Source organism: Eublepharis macularius, chromosome 14, assembly GCF_028583425.1.
Source record: "Eublepharis macularius isolate TG4126 chromosome 14, MPM_Emac_v1.0, whole genome shotgun sequence".
In the NCBI taxonomy this organism is placed as follows: domain Eukaryota; kingdom Metazoa; phylum Chordata; class Lepidosauria; order Squamata; family Eublepharidae; genus Eublepharis; species Eublepharis macularius.
The window spans coordinates 70,411,682-70,428,896 of record NC_072803.1 but is presented as its reverse complement, the minus strand read 5'-3'; the positions used below and the strand labels follow the sequence as shown (position 1 = coordinate 70,428,896).

Sequence of the window (17,215 nt, the reverse complement as noted above, 5' to 3'; positions counted from 1 at the left end):
AGTCCAGGTGACTGTGCTGTGGCAAATATAAGGCTATTGGTAAATCCCGAGTCTCTCTCTCGCCATATGGGTCTTTTACATTTATTAATTTATTGACTTCACAGAATCACAGCCTTGGGGCCATACAGACCATCTAGTCCAACCCCTTGTCCAGTGCAGGATCAGCCTAAAGCATCTCTGACAAGTATTCATCCAGCCTCTTCTTGAAAACTGCCAGTGAGGGGGAGCTCACCACCTCCCCAGGCAGCTGATTCCACCTTTGAACTACTCTGACCGTGAAAAAGTTTTTCCTAATATCCAACCGGTACCTTTGTGCATGTAATTTAAGCCCATTGCTTCAAGTCCTATCCTCTGCTGCCAACTGGAACGGCTCCTTGCCCTCCTCCAAATGACAGCCTTTCAAATATTTAAAGAGAGAAATCATGTCCCCCCTCAATCTTCTCTTCTCCAAACTAAAAATTCCCAAGGCCCTCAGCCTTTCCTCGTAGGGCTCAGTCTCCAGACCTCTGAGCATTCTCGTCGCTCTCTTCTGTACCCTCTCAATTTTGTCCACATCCTTTTTGAAGTGAGGCCTCCAGAACTGCACACAATACTCCAGGTGCGGCCTGACCAAGGCAGTATAGAGAGGGGCTATGACCTCCTGCGATTTCGATGCAATGGCCCTTTTGATACAACCCAAGACTGAGTTTGCCTTTTTTGCCACCGCATCACACTGACTGCTCATATTTAGTTTACAGTCCACTCTTACTCCAAGATCTCTTTTGCATACACTACTGCCCAGAAGTGTATCCCCCATCCAGTATTTGTGCTTCCCATTTTTGTGGCCCAGATGTAATACTGTGCACTTATCTATATTGAATTGCATCCTGTTCATAACCTCCCACTTCTCCAGAGTATTCAGGTCTTGTTAAATTTGAAATCTATCTTCTTAGTTGTTTGCCACTCCTCCCAATTTGGTATCATTAGCAAATTTAATGAGTAGCCCATTTACCCCTTCATCCAGATCACTGATAAAAATATTGAAAAGTACCAAACCTAAAACCGAGCCCTGTGGTACCCCATTGGACACCTCCCTCCAATCTGATGAAACACCATTGACTACCACTCTTTGGGTGCGGTCCTCTAACCAGTTCCTTATCCACCGACCGGTCCTATAGTCCAGTCCGCAGTTTTCCAGTTTACCCATCAGAATGTCATGGGGGACCTTATCAAAAGCTTTACTGAAATCCAGATAAATCACGTCAACAGAGTTCCCCTAATCCAGTAAGCTGGTCACTCGATCAAAGAAGGAAACCAGGTTGGTCTGGCTGACTTCCCCGGATCACTCAGCAGTCCTTCAGATGCTTACAGATTGATCCCTTTAAAATCTGTTCTAATATCTTCCCAGCAACAGAAGTCAGACTGACTGGCCTGTAGTTTCTCGGGTCATCCTTCTTCCCTTTCTTAAAGATTGGGATAACATTCGCTCTTCTCCCATCTTGTGGTACATCCCCAGTCCTCCAGGAGGCTTTGAAGATGATGGACAGAGGCTCTGCAAGTTCTCTAGAAAGTTCTTTGACCTCTCTTGGGGGGGACACCATCCGGCCCGGGGGATTTGTATTTGTCCAGTGCAGCCAGGTGCCTTTCCACAACCTCTCTGTCAATGTTAACTAGCCCCCCAGGTGTCCTTTTGTGTCTACGACCATCTCTAGATGGGCTCAAGTTCTTCAGGGAAAAAAACAGAGGCAAAAAAGTCATTCAGCCTGTCTGCTTTTTCTCTGTCCTCCATCAGAGTTTCTCCTTCCACTCCTAACAGCGGTTGAATCGCCTCTTTTACCTTGCATTTGCTTCTCACATATCTGTAGAAGTTTTTCTTATTGTAGCGAGTCCCCCTGGCCAGACCCAGCTCATACTGAGCTTTGGCTTCTCTGATGGCTGATCTGCAGTACTTAGTAACCCTCTTTAGAGGTCTGTCCTTCTCTCCATTTCCTGAACATTTCCTTTTTCTCCCTTAGCTTATTCTGGAGCTCTCTGTTCAACAACCTCGGTTTCTTGAAGTCCTTCCCATGTTTCTGTCTTGCTGGGATAGTGAGGGCTTGAGCGTGCAAAAGCTCCTGTTTGAGAAGAGCCCACCCTTCACTCGCTCCTTTCCCTTCCAGCACACTTTATTGGTCCCCCACAGGAACTGGAATTCAAGGAGGACATGGTCACTTCCCCGTAAGGTCCTTACTAACTTCCCCACTGAAACTCAATTAAAACAATGCAATACCAACAATCTAAAACCTATTATTGGTGAATCAAACTGGATTACCAAATTAGAGAACAATGCACTAAGAACTATATAAAAACTATACAATTTAACAGTGTAATACATACAACAAACTGCAAGAGAGGTGGACTAAAAATATCAGGAAAATGTAAAAGAAATGGTGCTTGTGTATGAACAGAAGAAAATATCATAATCCTTATATTAAGAATACTAGAGATTAATCTTAGATGGTGAGTAAGTAAAGTGTTAATGAAAGCCAAACTGGCTAATATTATCTTGTTTTGATGTGGGAACAAGCTGTCTCAACAGCACCAGTAATATTCCAGTTGAAGAATCATCTCTCCAGCGTCCAGCACCCCTCCCCCCATTTTAACACCTAGACATTGTGTCATTTTGGTTGGCTTTATTGGGGGGCAGTATTGTAAAGGAGGGCAATATGTTCCTTCTGCTATTGAGGCTTTCAATGCCGAATTTATCCCACAGGTTTTATTTGGGGCATTTAGTTCAGTGGGATCTCTATTGACACTCCATTTCTTCAATTTTTATGTCGGATATCAGGTATGCCAAGGGGTAGAAGATGGCGACCAGACCAGACACGTAATCTGGAGCTCTGTGGCTTTTATCCCAGTATATTTTTATTTTACTATTTTACTGTTTTGGTTGAATTTTATCTGAGTCTCCTGGATATATAAGTCTGACTGCATGTTCCTGGGAGCTAACTTGGATAGCTGACAGGGCAGATGTGTGTGAACTCTGAATTTATTGTCGGCTTGACTGCTAGACTTTAAAAGTCTTTCAAGGCATTCTAAGTAACACCTGTACCTGGAGGGTGTTACTCAGTGTTCTAAAGAATTCCCGGTCCTAATGGCCTCGGGCAAGCAGCCAAGAGACTCGGGGGAGCCGCCCCTCCTGCCTATTAACAAACAGATGAAGATGGGAGACTTCTTCCCCCTTAGAAACAGATTTGAGCTGGCTCATTCTGAATTTGCTATTGAAACATCTAACCGCTTCTCTCCTCTGGGAAGAGATGCCCCCGAAGGGGAGGGGGACCCAATATGTTTATCTGATAAGGGGAACGTAGAAGACGCCGAGCCCTCAACAGGGGCAGGGTCCTTAAAGATACAGCAAAGCCAGCTATTGGATGATTTAAATGAAGAGGCATCTCCATCTGTTGAACTCTCCCTTCGTAACTTAATTGCCAGTACAATTGAACACCTCTTTAAGAACATGGGAAGTATGGAAAGGAAGGTTAATAACCTTACCTCGGAAATAAGGCTGCTATCATCGAAGCTAGATAAGCTGCGACAGGCCCAGTGGGGGGATGCTCCAGTGGAACGACCAAGCCTGCAACGGGCTTGTGATAAGAGTCTAAAGCCTCTGGGGGAGCACCTGAGTTCAAGAGACTGTGTATAAGAAGAATACCCAACAATTGGTCCTCCAATCAAATAAGCTGTGCCTGACAATCTGCCCTTATAGAGGGAGATGGATACGTTGGGGAACTAAGCATCTGGCGAAAATACACCTTAAAGAGCTCCTCCAATTAAAATACCATGATAGTGATTTGGAATTGGTTGAACACCTCAACAGAAAGTCGCAATCACAAAAAACTGTACTTACCTTTGGAACCCTGAACGTCCCAGATTTGATTTTAAGAACTAAAGAACATCTGTGGCTAAAGGGTTTTTTTCCAGCGCCATCATTTTTAAATACACAAACGACCAGCTTTATCGGCTGAGTCACCTTTAAAAAGGAAAATTGCCCCCTGCCAGGAAGAAGTTCCTGCACTGAGAGGGGTGCAGACCAAGCTGACTGACCTGACCGACCGGCCTGCCTGCACCGGAAGCTCCCGTCCGTCTATCGAGAGCAGGGAGGATCAGACTAGCCAGCCTGCTAGTATCCCAACAGGCAACCACAAAAGCCCTATGGGTGCAGTAACAGAAAATAATATTTTGGAAGACAGTATCAGAGGCCACTTCCAATTACTCCAGGTATGCCAAGGTATGTGGTGGGGGCTGCACTCCGTGCCGCATTCATTCAAGTCCTGGGCCTGGACAGGGACCTTCAACTTAAGTCTGAAGGCCCTTTTTTCAATGCCTGATAATGCGGGGGTGGGAGGGGGGGTGTTTGACAGCTACTCAAACAAGACTCTTTAGAAGTGGATGGGGAAAGTATGTGGACAACCAATTAGTTTCTTGGCTGCTTTCCTGCTGTAATTAGGGATATAGGCTGTAAGCCTAGTTAGGAAAAGGAGAATTGAGTGTGATTGTTCCAACACACAGGCTTGTGCAAGGAGCATATGCTGCACCTTTGCAATGGGGATTTCACTCTCTCTTACTTTCCCCTCATCCTTAAGCCTCCTTACAACTCCTGGCCATGGGTTCATTTTTAGGCTAGGAAGACTAAATGTTTTGCCAACTGTTGAGCTTAGGGTGAGTTTTATTAAAACACCATATTCTGATTGTTATTGCAGCTGCACAGGGCTTATTTTTCTGGGAAAAGAGGTGGTGGAAGTCTTGAGTATTATCTCTCCCAGAAACATGTGATGACGCCACTTCCAGAAGTGATGTCACTTCCTGGAAATGCCCCCCCCTTCCCAGAAGTGATGCCATTGCGCAGGGTGTGGCCACCCCTGGAGCACTTGCTAATGCTCGTGTTCGTTACTCTACAAGTCTTGCAGAGGCAAAAGCCACTCCAGAATGCAACAGGTACAGCCTTCAGCTCTGACACCCATCCAGCCAAAGTAAAAAGAAGAGGCTTTCCTGATTACATTAAATGACAGTGTGTGTGTGGGGGGGAATCTCCCCCCAGAGTGCGCTCAGAAATGTACTTCTAGGGCCCTCCTGGAAGATGTGGTTGCTTTGTACAAATCAACTGATGTGTATTTGCAGTCTCCCATTTTCCAAAGACCCTGCCATTTAGGGTTGCCAGCCTCCAGATGGTGGCTGGAGACCTCCCGGAATTACCACTGATCTCCAGGCCACAGAGACCAGTTCTTCTGGAGAAAATGGCTGTTTTGGAGGGTGGACTCTATGGCATTATACCCCAGTGAAGTACCTCCCCTTCCCAAACCTTGCCCTCTCCAGTCTCTATCCCCCAAATCTCCAGGAATTTCCCAAGCAGGAGCTGGTAACCCTAATGCCATTGCTATTTCTATTTCTCCTCATCACATGGTGTAAACAAGCACCAGTACTGATGTTCCTTACACCTTTAACACTTTGAGAACCAAGACCACCAATGCCAGTCAAGATGATGCAGCCAAAGGCTATCTGGAACATGACTGTTGCCAGGACAGAGTTGACCTCGAGTCCATGGGACATGCTCTCTGGCAGATCTGATCTCCAATTGGATGGTTCTGAAACAGTCTGAGTTGGACTAGGTAGGAGATCTGCTGGGGCAGATACCTTTACTGCCAGGCCTGGGACACTTGAGTTCAGTCTCTACCATGACATGGCCTTAAGGCAGTTGGCTGTGTCCCCTCTGGCCTTTAGAGTAAACACTTGACTGTGTTTACAGCCCCAATGTTGTGGCCTTCGCCAAGACAAAGCAGGCACGAGGAACGTCTATCAGTCCTGATCGTTTTTGAGCTGCATTTGGCACATTTCTTGAAAAGAGCTTTCTCTGCCATGAATGACTCAGAGAAGTAGGTGTCCTACAAAGAAAAGGCAGATGGGAAGCCAAAAATTACCTCAGAGGAAAAAAGTCACTACACACTAAACAACAACCCTGTCCTTGTTGTAGCAAAATCAAGCTGAGGGAGAGGGGGAGAGGTTCCTAAGCTGTAACTCTGCTTAGAATTGCACTGTAAGTCACTAAAAACTCTACAATCCTCTCTAAGCGGCCACCTTGCGCCCTTACTAGGCCAGCACAGAGCTTTCTAACACAGTTCAGATTACAAGCCTATTTCAATTAATCCCCTTGCACAAATTCAACAAGTAATTAAAATAGTGTTAGACAAAGGCTTACTATACCATGAAATTGATGACCATACTCATCGTGCATTAATCAATAGTACTCCCCGTACCCCAGTATTTTATTCGCTCCCTAAAATTAATAAAGCTGGTCACCCCCCTCCAGGGAGACCAATTATTTCTGGAATGGACTCGGCTTTAGAACTGTTGGCGAAATCTTTAGTGGAAAAACCCCCAGCCTATTTAAAGGACACTGTGATGCTAATTAACGGGACTGAAACTTTAACAGTACCTTCTGACATATTCTTAATGACCACGGATGTCAGTGCATTATATACCTCTGTACCTCATGAGAGTGCAAGAGAGGTAGTGGAATTGGCATTATATACCAGAAAAATACAACACCCATCCACTCCCTTTTTACTTAACCTGTTGGATGTCATCCTGGAACATAATTACTTTAAATTTCAAGATCAATATTTTTATCAAACAAAGAGGGTGGCGATGGGTTGCTCCGCTGCCCCCCAGTATTGCTAATCTTTTCATGTCCTTTTTAGAAGAAACATCTATTCTTAATGACAGAGTGAATCCTTTTTTAAAAAATATGATTTGCTGCCGTTGTTTTATTGATGACATCATAGTTTTCCTGGATAATGACGAGCAGGCACAGCCATTAGCCCAGTGGATGAATCAAATTAATTCAGATATGCAGTTCACTTGGAAGGGGAGTAATGGAAGTATAGACTTCTTGGATTTTACGATCTATAAATTAACATTAGACAGATTGGGTGTTCGTCCCTATAGGAAACCCACAGATAGACCATCATACCTACATTTCTCTTCTTTCCATCCCCTTCATCTGAAAAAGAACATTTCTATTTCACAATATCTAAGAATTAAACGGAATTAATCTAAGGAGGAAGACTTTTTTCTAGGTAGCCAGATCCTTGACGGGACCTTTGTTAATAGGGGATATCCAGAAAAAGTTATTAGAACAGCTCACCATAGGGCTTGCAGTACTCCACGGAGGGACTTATTAGTACCTAAGCCTAAAAAGGATATAAGGATAGAATCAGATGGGCTACTGAATACACCAAATTTGCTCCAGGGATTGCAAGAATTATTCAGACACACTGCCATTTACTTTCAAGTGTAGATGGCTGTGACAGACCACCATCTGTAGGATTCAGGAGAACAACAAACTCGAAAGATTTATTAGTACATTCAACAATGGACGGGGACTCAAACGTTAATACTTTACCAAAGGGGCCCTTCCCTTGTGGAAGTTGTAACATCAGCTTTCTTGCCCTTAGAATATCTGCTCTCTTGCCCTTTGGTACTCCACTGGCAGCCAATGCAGCTGGCGTAGCACCGGTGTAATATGCTCCCACACCGGTGCTCCAGCAATGACCTGCGCTGCTGCATTCTGTACCAGCTGTAACCACCAGATCAGGCCCATGGGAAGCCCAACGTAGAGCACGTTACAGTAATCCAACCTAGAGGTGACCATTGCTTGGACCACAGTAGTCAAGTCACGGGGAGACAAATAAGGGGCAAGCTGCCTGGCCTGCCGAAGATAATAAAAGGAAGACCTGGCAACTGCAGTGATCTGGTCCTCCATCTTCAGGGAGGAATCCAGAATCACCCCCAGGCTCCTAACTCTTGGGGCCAGTGTAAGTGCTGCCCCATCAAGTGTAGGAAGCTGGGGTCCCAAAGCCATCTCCCCACGACCCACATACAGGACTTCCGTCTTCATGGGATTCAATTTCAGCCGACTTTGTCTCAACTAGGGGTGTGCAAGCCAAAAAATTTCGGCTAAAGCCGAAAGCCGAAAGAAGAATCTCTTTCGAATAAGCCAAAAGCCGAAACGGCCAGCCGTTTCGGCTTTCGGCTTTCGGCTTTGTTTCGGCTTTCTTACAGCTGTTCAAGAAATAAAGTGTTTTTGACAGGAATTGTGCTTTTGTGATTCTCTGATGTTAAGTGAGTTGTGTTATTTTTGTGTAAGATACAGCTTTAGGATACACAGCAGGGGGGGCGCACCAAAGGGCACGGCAGCAGTATCTTACACAAAAATAACACAACTCACTTAACATCAGAGAATCACCCCAAAATATTGCTGTCAAAAGCACTTTATTTCCTTAACTGCTTTAGGTTACACAGTAGGAAGGCACAACAGGGCATGAAAGCAGTGTACTACATAAAAATAACACAACTCACTTCACATCAGAGAATCACACAAACACAACTGCTGTCAAAAACGGTGAAGTGGGTTGTATTATTTTGTGTAGTACACTTCTATCATGCCCTTTGGTGCGCCCCCCTGCTGTGTATCCTAAAGCTGTTCAAGAAATAAAGTGTTTTTGACAGGAATTGTGCTTTGTGATTCTCTGATGTTAAGTGAGTTGTGTTATTTTTGTGTAAGATACTGCTGCCATGCCCTTTGGTGTGCCCCCCTGCTGTGTAACCTAAAGCTGTTCAAGAAATAAAGTGTTTTTGACAGGAATTGTGCTTTGTGATTCTCTGATGTTAAGTGAGTTGTGTTAATTTTTCTGTGTGGGGGACTGCTGGTGTAATGTGTCATAATGCTTTGCCTACTTGTACTTTGAAAGGGAGAAAATAATTTTTAAAAAACTTTATTTTGTGTTGTTCGTGTTTTATTCTTTGTTGTGCAGTTGGTTCCCAGCATAGGGAACAATGGGGCTGGCTGGCCAGCCATCTCTGTAGGTGGTGGGGGAATTTGAGGGAGGGTGTCTGTGGTTCAGGTGCTCTTTCACAGGGACCAGCTGGCACTCAGAAGTGTGCCCACCATTGTGGCACCCCTGGGCTGTGCAGAACTGCCCAGGGAAAGAGAGTTTAGAAGTTCCCAGCATAGGGAACAAAGGGAGAGGGCTGGCCTTTGCCAGCCTGTTCCTGGGGTTATGGGTGTGGGGCAGGTGGGGGTGGATTTGGGTCTGTGAGGGGCTAATGTGAGGATTTGGGTCTGTGTGTGGCAGCTGGGGGGAATTGGGTTTGTGTGGGGCTGTAAGGGGTGGACTTTAGGGGCTGAGAGGACCTACTTGGGGAGGCCATGAAATGGCCCCCCCAAGTGGGAGCAGTCTGAGCCTTGGTGGGGGGTGGGAGAAGGGCCCCTGAGGGCTGGGGGGCATTTTCATGCAAAATGCCACCCCTGGCAAGACAAGCCTCCCCCAGCTGTCAGTGGTAGAGAAAAGAGCACCTACTTGGGGAGGCCATGAAATGCCCCCCCCAAGTGGGAGCAGTCTGAGCCTTGGTGGGGGGTGGGAGGAAGGGTGGGAGAAGGGCCCCAGAGGGTTGGGGGGCATTTTGCATGCAAAATGCCACCCCTGGCAAGACAAGCCCCCCCCAGCTGTCAGTGGTAGAGAAAAGAGCACCTACTTGGGGAGGCCATGAAATGGCCCCCCAAGTGGGAGCAGTCTGAGCCTTGGTGGGGGGTGGGAGAAGGGCCCCAGAGGGTTGGGGGGCATTTTGCATGCAAAATGCCACCCCTGGCAAGACAAGCCTCCCCCAGCTGTCAGTGGTAGAGATTAGAGCACCTACTTGGGGAGGCCATGAAATGGCCCCCCCAAGTGGGAGCAGGCTGAGCCTTGGTGGGGGGTGGGAGGAAGGGTGGGAGAAGGGCCCCTGAGGGTAAGGGGGCATTTTGCATGCAAAATGCCACCCCTGGCAAAGGAAGCCTGCTTCTTCATTTTTTCCCCATAGGAAATAATGAAGAAGATGAGCAGCAGCATGCTAACAATATGCTGCTCCTTTGCTTTCTTATGGGAGGATAGGGGCCCCCCAAAGTCCAATCGGTCTGAAACTTGGGGGGGGGGGGTTTAGAGAGGGGTTAGAGGAAGGTCCCCACCAATTTTGGGCTGATTCGGTGGGAAAATGCCTCCCCCAGACGTCCGGGAAGACGGAGGCATTTTCCCATTGAAAAGCCGAAAGAAAGCCGAAAGAAGCCGAAACGTTTCGGCTTTTTTTCTTTCGGCTAGCCGAAACGTTTCGGCTTTCTCCGAAACGTTTCGGCTAACCCGAAAGAAGCCGAAACACTTTTGTTTTGGCTTTCTTTCAGCATTCAGAAAGCCGAAACGCACATCCCTAGTCTCAACCAACCAGCTACAGCCTTAAAAGCACACTCCAGGGCATCAGGGGCCGATCCAGGCCGCCCGTCCAACAACAGATAAAGCTGGGTGTCATCTGCGTATTGGTGACACCCAAGCCCGAAACTCTGCACCAGCCAGGCGAGGGGTCACATATAGATATTAAATAATAATGGAGAGAGTATCGCTCCCTGTGGCACACCACATACCAGTGGCCTACGAGATGACACTCTCTCCCCAAGCGCCACCCTCTGTCCCCGATCATGGAGAAAGGAGACCAGCCATTGCAGTACTGTCCCCTGAATCCCCACATTGGCAAGGCGGTGGGTCAAAAGCTCATGATAGACCGTATCAAACGCTGCTGACAGATCCAGCAAAATCAGCAGTGCTGATCCGCCCTGATCCAGATGTCTGCGGAGATCATCTCTGAGGGCAACCAGCAATGTCTCGACCCCATGTCCTGGGCGGAAACCAGACTGGAAGGGGTCTAGGGCCAAGGTCTCCTTCAGGAAATTCTGCAGTTGCTTCTCTGCCGCCCGCCCCTATGCGAACACAGAGGCATGTATGAACCACTATGCAGCATGAACTGTAATACTTAATGTTTTTAAATGTTTTTAAATGTATTATTTAATGTTTTTAAATGTTTTTAATGGTGTTTGTATTTGTTATCTGCCCTGAGCCTGCAAAAGTGGGGAGGGCGGAATATAAATATAATAAATTAAATTAAATATCCGAAATACAGAATCCAAACACAGGCAAACCTCTGTACCCCTCAGCCTTTTCTACATGTAAAACTGCATATGTGGTATATGTAATAGTGCAGCTGCAAATTATTATATATTGGTAGCACTACCTGTCCTTTAAAAACTCGGGTGCAGGAACACCTTTCAAGAGTAAGACATAAGACATTAGAAGCACCTTTGGTAGAGCATTTTATTCAGCTTCATGATACAAGAGAAGAATTAAAAGTGTCTGTTTTGGAGGTTATAGACTTAGCAAACTTTGGAATGAGGTCTGAAAATGCTAAACAAAAACTCTTACAAATGGAATCTTGTTGGATCTTCCGTTTGAACACACTGACTCCATATGGGCTAAATAATGAATTAAATTTTACCTGCTTTCTGTGAAATTGCTTAGTCATGGCAACATATAATGTCCTTTTAAGAAACTTGTAGTTTAAATTACATCAGATTGTGAAGCTGTTCGCAGCATCAGACTGACCGACCACAAAATATTAAGATGGTGGTGTGGAAAACTTTTGGAAGCTTGTGCTGTAAGTGATACATTGAAATGATTGCATTTAAAGTATTTTGTAACGAATTATTGTGGATTGGCTATTTGCATTGTTATTTAACAGAAAATATGCCTGTGATGAAGCAACAATGCGAAACGGGATGTGACAAAATTTACTAGCTGAACCCGTAGGTGTGACCTTCCACAGCTTCACAGCCTTGGCGTGACGACCTGAACAACTTGGACTTTACAGTCTCTCTGGTCCATAGAGTTGGCTTCTGGGCTATTTATAGCTTAAATGTTATTTAGAAGAGGGCTTTTGCACCACTGAAAAGGAACTTTTTGTGAATGAATTAACTTGTGTTGAATCATCCTTTCCACCATTTGAAATTGATTATAGATTGTATATGAATTTTGTTTAGATATTGCAATATGATTGGTTTATAACATTTTGTAAATATTTTGATACACTTTTGCACTTTATAAAATTGTTAAAATTTTTACAAAAAACTATTTTGTTTATTGTAAGGTTTTTTGCCTTGTCCCCCTGGGAATAGTTCGTTGGTTTTCCAGTCTGTAATTCCAGGGAGAGCCCTCTTGGTGTAGCTCTGCTTTTACAGCACCCAAGATCATCTCAACAAGAGCTGGTCTTTGCAGTCCTGATTGTCAACACTCTTTACCGGGCGAATCTATTGGAAAGAGATCCCAGGGAATCCGAAATCGATCAGCTTGTGCAAAACTTAAAGGATCTATAACGTTAAGAGCAGCGTGTGCGAAACAAAAACAGTAACAAAGATGGAGGAGGCAGCTGAGTCTGGGTGAAAGCAGGAGAGAGGGAAGCTAGAGAAGACCCTCTACAGCCCTTGCCGGTGAACCTCGAGGAGTCCCCAAACCCGGCACGAAGAGATAAGCCCCCTTGGCAGCCAGACAGAGGCAGCAGCCACCACGGAAAGAAGCAGCAGGTGTCAGCAAAAGCGCAACCTCCCGCTCGCCACCGCCACCAGCTCCTCCTTTCTCGCAACCCAGACTTCTTTTTCCCCAGCTAAGAGGGCTGGTCCGGAAGCGCTGGCCCGTCGGACTTGTCTGCCTTAGGGCTGTTCAGCTGAGCCCTAAAGGGCAGACACTTCACAATTTCGGGGTGGGGAGGAGGAGAAAGAATGCTCACTCGCACGCCCCTCATGTTGCAGGTGCTGCTCAAAGCCAAGAGGAGGACATGCCCCGGACTGCGCTGGGCTTGGAAGGAAGGAATCCTCCATTGCAATACCTGCCCATCCAGCCCCCGTGGCGCGCATGAAAGCCGAGAGGCAGCCGGTTGGATGGATTCTTCTGTGTTGTGGTTTTGATTGCTGTTCCTGTGGAGGCTCGTGGGTCCAGTCCAGGTTGCATGCCCCCCACCCCACCCCCATGCATCATCTGCTCCCCCAACGCGTTCACTCCCCTGGGCCCTACCTGCTCCTTTTATCTGGATGCAGTTTCAACCTGCTCCTCCTCCCTGGAGAGGTGCCTGCTCAGGGCCCTGCGCCCCGTGCCCCCCCTCTCCACAGCTGCTGCTGCTGTTTCTGGTTTCTTCTTGGTTTTCTTCAGTGCGCTGGGAGCGCAGCAACCCTCCAGGGGCTCCTAATGGAACTGGGCAGGAGAAGCAGGGCCCCAGTGGCCCCAGGTCTCTGGCCTGGAGTAGCCCTGCTGCTGCCTCAGCGGAGCCCGCCAAACAGCTGAGAGGCGGCAGGGCGAGGCAGCAAGAAAGAGAAAGGAAGGAAGGAAGGAAGGAAGGAAGGAAGGATGTGGGGAAAGGGAAGGAGGGAGAGAGAGAAAGAAAAGCAAGGAGAGAGGGAAAGTAAGAGAAAGGGTGGGAGAGAGGAAGGAAGGAAGGAAGGAAGGAAGGAAGAGAAAAGGCCGGGGAAGCAGGTGTGGAGTAGCCCTCCTGCTGCTGCTGCTGCTGCTGGCGGAGGAGCCTGCCAAACAGCTGAGAGGCGGCAGGGCAGGGCTGCAAGAAAGAGAAAGGAAGGAAGGAAGGAGAGGTGTGGAAAGAGAGATGGAGAGAGAGAAAGAAGGAAGCAAGGAGAGAAAGAAAGAGAAAGAAGCAGGCAGCCAGGGAGCAGGAGTCTTTGGGGAGGCGGGGCCACCAGTCATGTGGCTTTTTCCCAGAGGTGCCTGAACAGCGTTTCAGCACATTCTGGCTCAAAAAAAGCCCTGCTGCTGCACACTTGGAGTCCCTAGATTATCTTATTTTATTCTGTGACCATGGAAACTACTCAGTGACCTCTAGATGGACCTTTCCTGAGTATAGGAAATGCCACATGATTTCTTTTCTGCTGGCAGATGGTGGTAGAGAGTGCCATCAAGTCATAGCTGACTTATGGTGCCCCCAGGTAGGATTTTCATGGCAAGAGACTAACAGATGTGGTTCGCCATTGCCTGCCTCTGTGACCCTGGTCTTCATTGGAGGTCTCCCATCCAATTACTAACCAAGGCCGACCCTGCTTAGCTGCTCAGACTGATGAGATCAGGGTTGCCTGGGCTATCCAGACCAGGGCCTGGTGGCAGATACTAACCCAGAAGTGCTAGATCTGAGTCCAGTGGCACTTTGGAGACCAACAAGATGTTCAGGTGGTATAAGCTTTCAACTGTCAAAGGCCTTCATCGGAGACCTTTGGCGCTCGAAAGCTTATACCACCCTGAAAAACTTGTTTGTCTTCAGGGTTCCACTGGACTCAAATCCTACTGTTCTACCGCTGACCAACACAGCTACCTTCCTAAAACTAACCCAGAAATAACTCACTCAGTTTTCAAATTTGTAGCACTTGAAGTTTTTTAAACCATTATTGAGATTGATTTTCATCTGTAATGTTTTGCTTTAATCTTTATTGGTTGTATTTTATATTTGTAACTGTAATGTTTTCAATCAAGACCTTTGGTTAGAGGAGTGTAATAATAAAAGGAAAGGATAACAGTTATATTCCGTGGGTTTTTTTGGCATGTGGAGTTTTCTTTGGGCCAGCATAGCTTCCTATCTAGGTTAGAAGTAATTGTAATGCTTAGCCATTAGGGGGAGAGCTCGGCTAAAGTATGCCTTGTTCCAGGATAACCACTGCTTGAACAGATGGGGAAATTATTTTCTAATTATGGCCCAGTTCACACACATTGCATTTGAGAGGATATGAGAGCATAAGGAAGCTATGTTTATTGTACATGACTTGTGATATGTATGTGAACCAAGGATGAACTCAACAAAGATGGGTTCTTTTTCTACAAGCATTAAAATGCATTTTAATTTTGCTTTCAGGAGCTGTAGCAACATGAAAGCACGTGAATTATTTTTCTGGTAGCCTTTCATGGGTAGGGTGGAAAATTAGTCGTGTGCATCACAAGAGGCGAGGCTGCTGTAGAAGTGTGTTTGGAGTTCATTTGCCTTCTGCCAGGTGCTTCCCACCACGTAGAATGGTGAAGGGATAGAACAGCCCTTTTAAAAAAGAGTTAGAAACATGCCACAGGGCTGACTTTGCTGGTGCAGCCTGCAAAGGCACATTTCTCCTTAACAGCACTAAATGGAGAGAAAATATGTTGTGGAGGTACTTGCAGTGGAGCTGGTCCCAGGCAGCTTGCCCATAAAATCTCAAAGGAGAACTTGAAAGCACATCTAATAACACACACATATACTCTCTCTCATCTTAACTTATTTGATCTTGGGGGGGGGGTTGATATGAGGTACAGATGGATTTGCAACCAGCTTTAGTCATGGGAGATAACAACAACAACAACAACCACATTTGATTTATATACCACCCTTCAGGACAACTTAACACCCACTCAGAGCAGTTTACAAAGTATGTCATTATTATCCCCACAACAAACAAACACCCTGTAAGGTGGGTGGGGCTCAGAGAGCTCTGCGAGAGCTGTGACTGACCCAAGATCACCCAGCTGGCTTCAAGTGGAGGAATGGGGAATCAAACCCGCCTCTCCAGATTAGAGTCCGGCACTCTTAACCACTAGTAAGTATGTATTAGCAGCAAGCACAAGTAATGCAGCCTCTCACAGCTTCTTTGCATGAATCATGTATGGAAAAGCTGTCATATTTGAAAAAATACCAATTAAGAAACTTATTTCAGAAGCATAAGCTTTCGAGAACCACAGCTTTCTTTGTCAGATGCACAGCTCTCCTATCCTGCAGAATGACCTGCCTGAGGAGGTGAGGAGGGCCCTCACGGTCCTGGCTTTCAGCAAACGATGCAAAACTGAATGATTCAAAAACGCTTTTTCTCAAATGAGAAGGCTGTATTGGAGGGATGGGGGTCTCAGATGCTTCACTAATGAGTTAGGATGGAACCGTAGGCTTCATCACTATATTGCCTTACATATTATCTGTTGCTTTAAATATGTACTCCTATGTGCCACCAGTGCTCCATGTTGACTAATGTCAGTCCTAGAACTGATTATGTTCTATTGCAGTATTTTTTCTACTCTGTATTGGATTCTTGCTAATGCTACGTCTTTTAAACTTGTGTCTGTTTACCCTATGCCATTGTTTGTGGAAATGTCCTTGATACTGTATTGAAATGTACTTGATACTGATGGTAATCTCATACGGTGTAATCCGCCTTGAGTCTCAGTGAGAAAGGCGGACTATAAATGATGTAAACAAACAAACAAACAAACAAATCAGATGACAAAGAGAGCTGTGGTTCTCGAAAGCTTATGCCTCAATAAAGTTGATTAATCTTAAGGTGCTACTGGATTTTTTACAATTTTGCATCTTGAACTACAGACTAACAGCTAACTCCTCTGGATCTTATTTCAGAAGGTGTCGTATAATATTATTATGAAAGAATGCATTCACAATAACACTTAAAAACATGCCGATTAAATGGAGGAATTCACACAGTCATGTTCTGAGATTGTAAAGTGAACATGACAGTTGTTTAGTGAACTTGAGTGTGCATGTGTGTGTCAGACATATCAGATCAGTCCCGTGTGTCTTGGGTTATGTGGGTTATCTTTTTTCACTTCAAGGCAAGTTGTGGATATTTTGATGTCCTGGGTTGTATAATACTCTGCCCTCACTTCTTCTTCTTTTTCTTAACAGCCTGAAGATTCTTAACTAAATCTTCCTCTCCTGACCCAGAGTCTCTCCTCTTGTCATAGAACATACATACAACAAACGGCAGCTCTTTGTGTATCCTTCCCATGTAGAGCTTCCACCCCCAAGATAAAATTTAAAAGTTGCTGCATTAGAAATGCTCATCGGTTGCAGATTGCTTAGCTAGTAAGGGGAACAACCAGTGATTCATAACTGGTCAGGCAGGAGCTATCTACACCTTCTGGAACTGGGGAGGGCGGGGGAGGTGAGCATCCAGAAGACAACCAGTAAGTTCTTAATTAACAAGAGTTTTGAGCTGAGACAAAGAGAGAACGCAGCCATCCATCAATCTCAGGTTCAACCTAGAAAGTTAGCAAATTTCATAGAATCATAGAATCACGAGGTTGGAAGGAACCTCTAGGGTCATCTAGTCTAACCCCCTGCAAAATGCAGGAAATTCCCAAATACCTCCCCCCCACACACACAGTGACCCTTAGTCTGTGCCCAGAAGATGGCAAAAACCCATCAGGATGCTTGGGGGAAAATGGTACCCGGCCCCAAGGTTGTGATTGGCCTTACCCTGGACATGTAAGAAGAGGCCACGAGAACTAAGCACTGAGGTAAATTTCATTACCATAGAGTTAACACC

The 17,215-nt window shown here is 45.9% G+C and overlaps 1 protein-coding gene across 5 annotated transcripts in view; it reads right to left on the bottom strand.

Annotated features, from left to right (window-relative positions):
* The window catches only part of TMEM250 (transmembrane protein 250), a 111,430-nt gene that overhangs the window by 61,496 nt on the left and 32,719 nt on the right, over positions 1-17,215 (bottom strand). For 3 of the 5 annotated variants that reach the window (XR_008598191.1, XR_008598192.1, XM_054997391.1), the window contains exon 2: positions 3,511-3,637. The exons of the other annotated variants lie outside the window; for them this stretch is intronic. Coding sequence is in view for 1 of the 3 variants with exons in the window: in XM_054997391.1 (XP_054853366.1) it covers positions 3,511-3,637 (127 nt within the window). In the remaining 2 variants the exon portion in view is untranslated. The remainder of the gene's footprint in view (positions 1-3,510; positions 3,638-17,215) is intronic. 5 annotated transcript variants of the gene reach the window in all.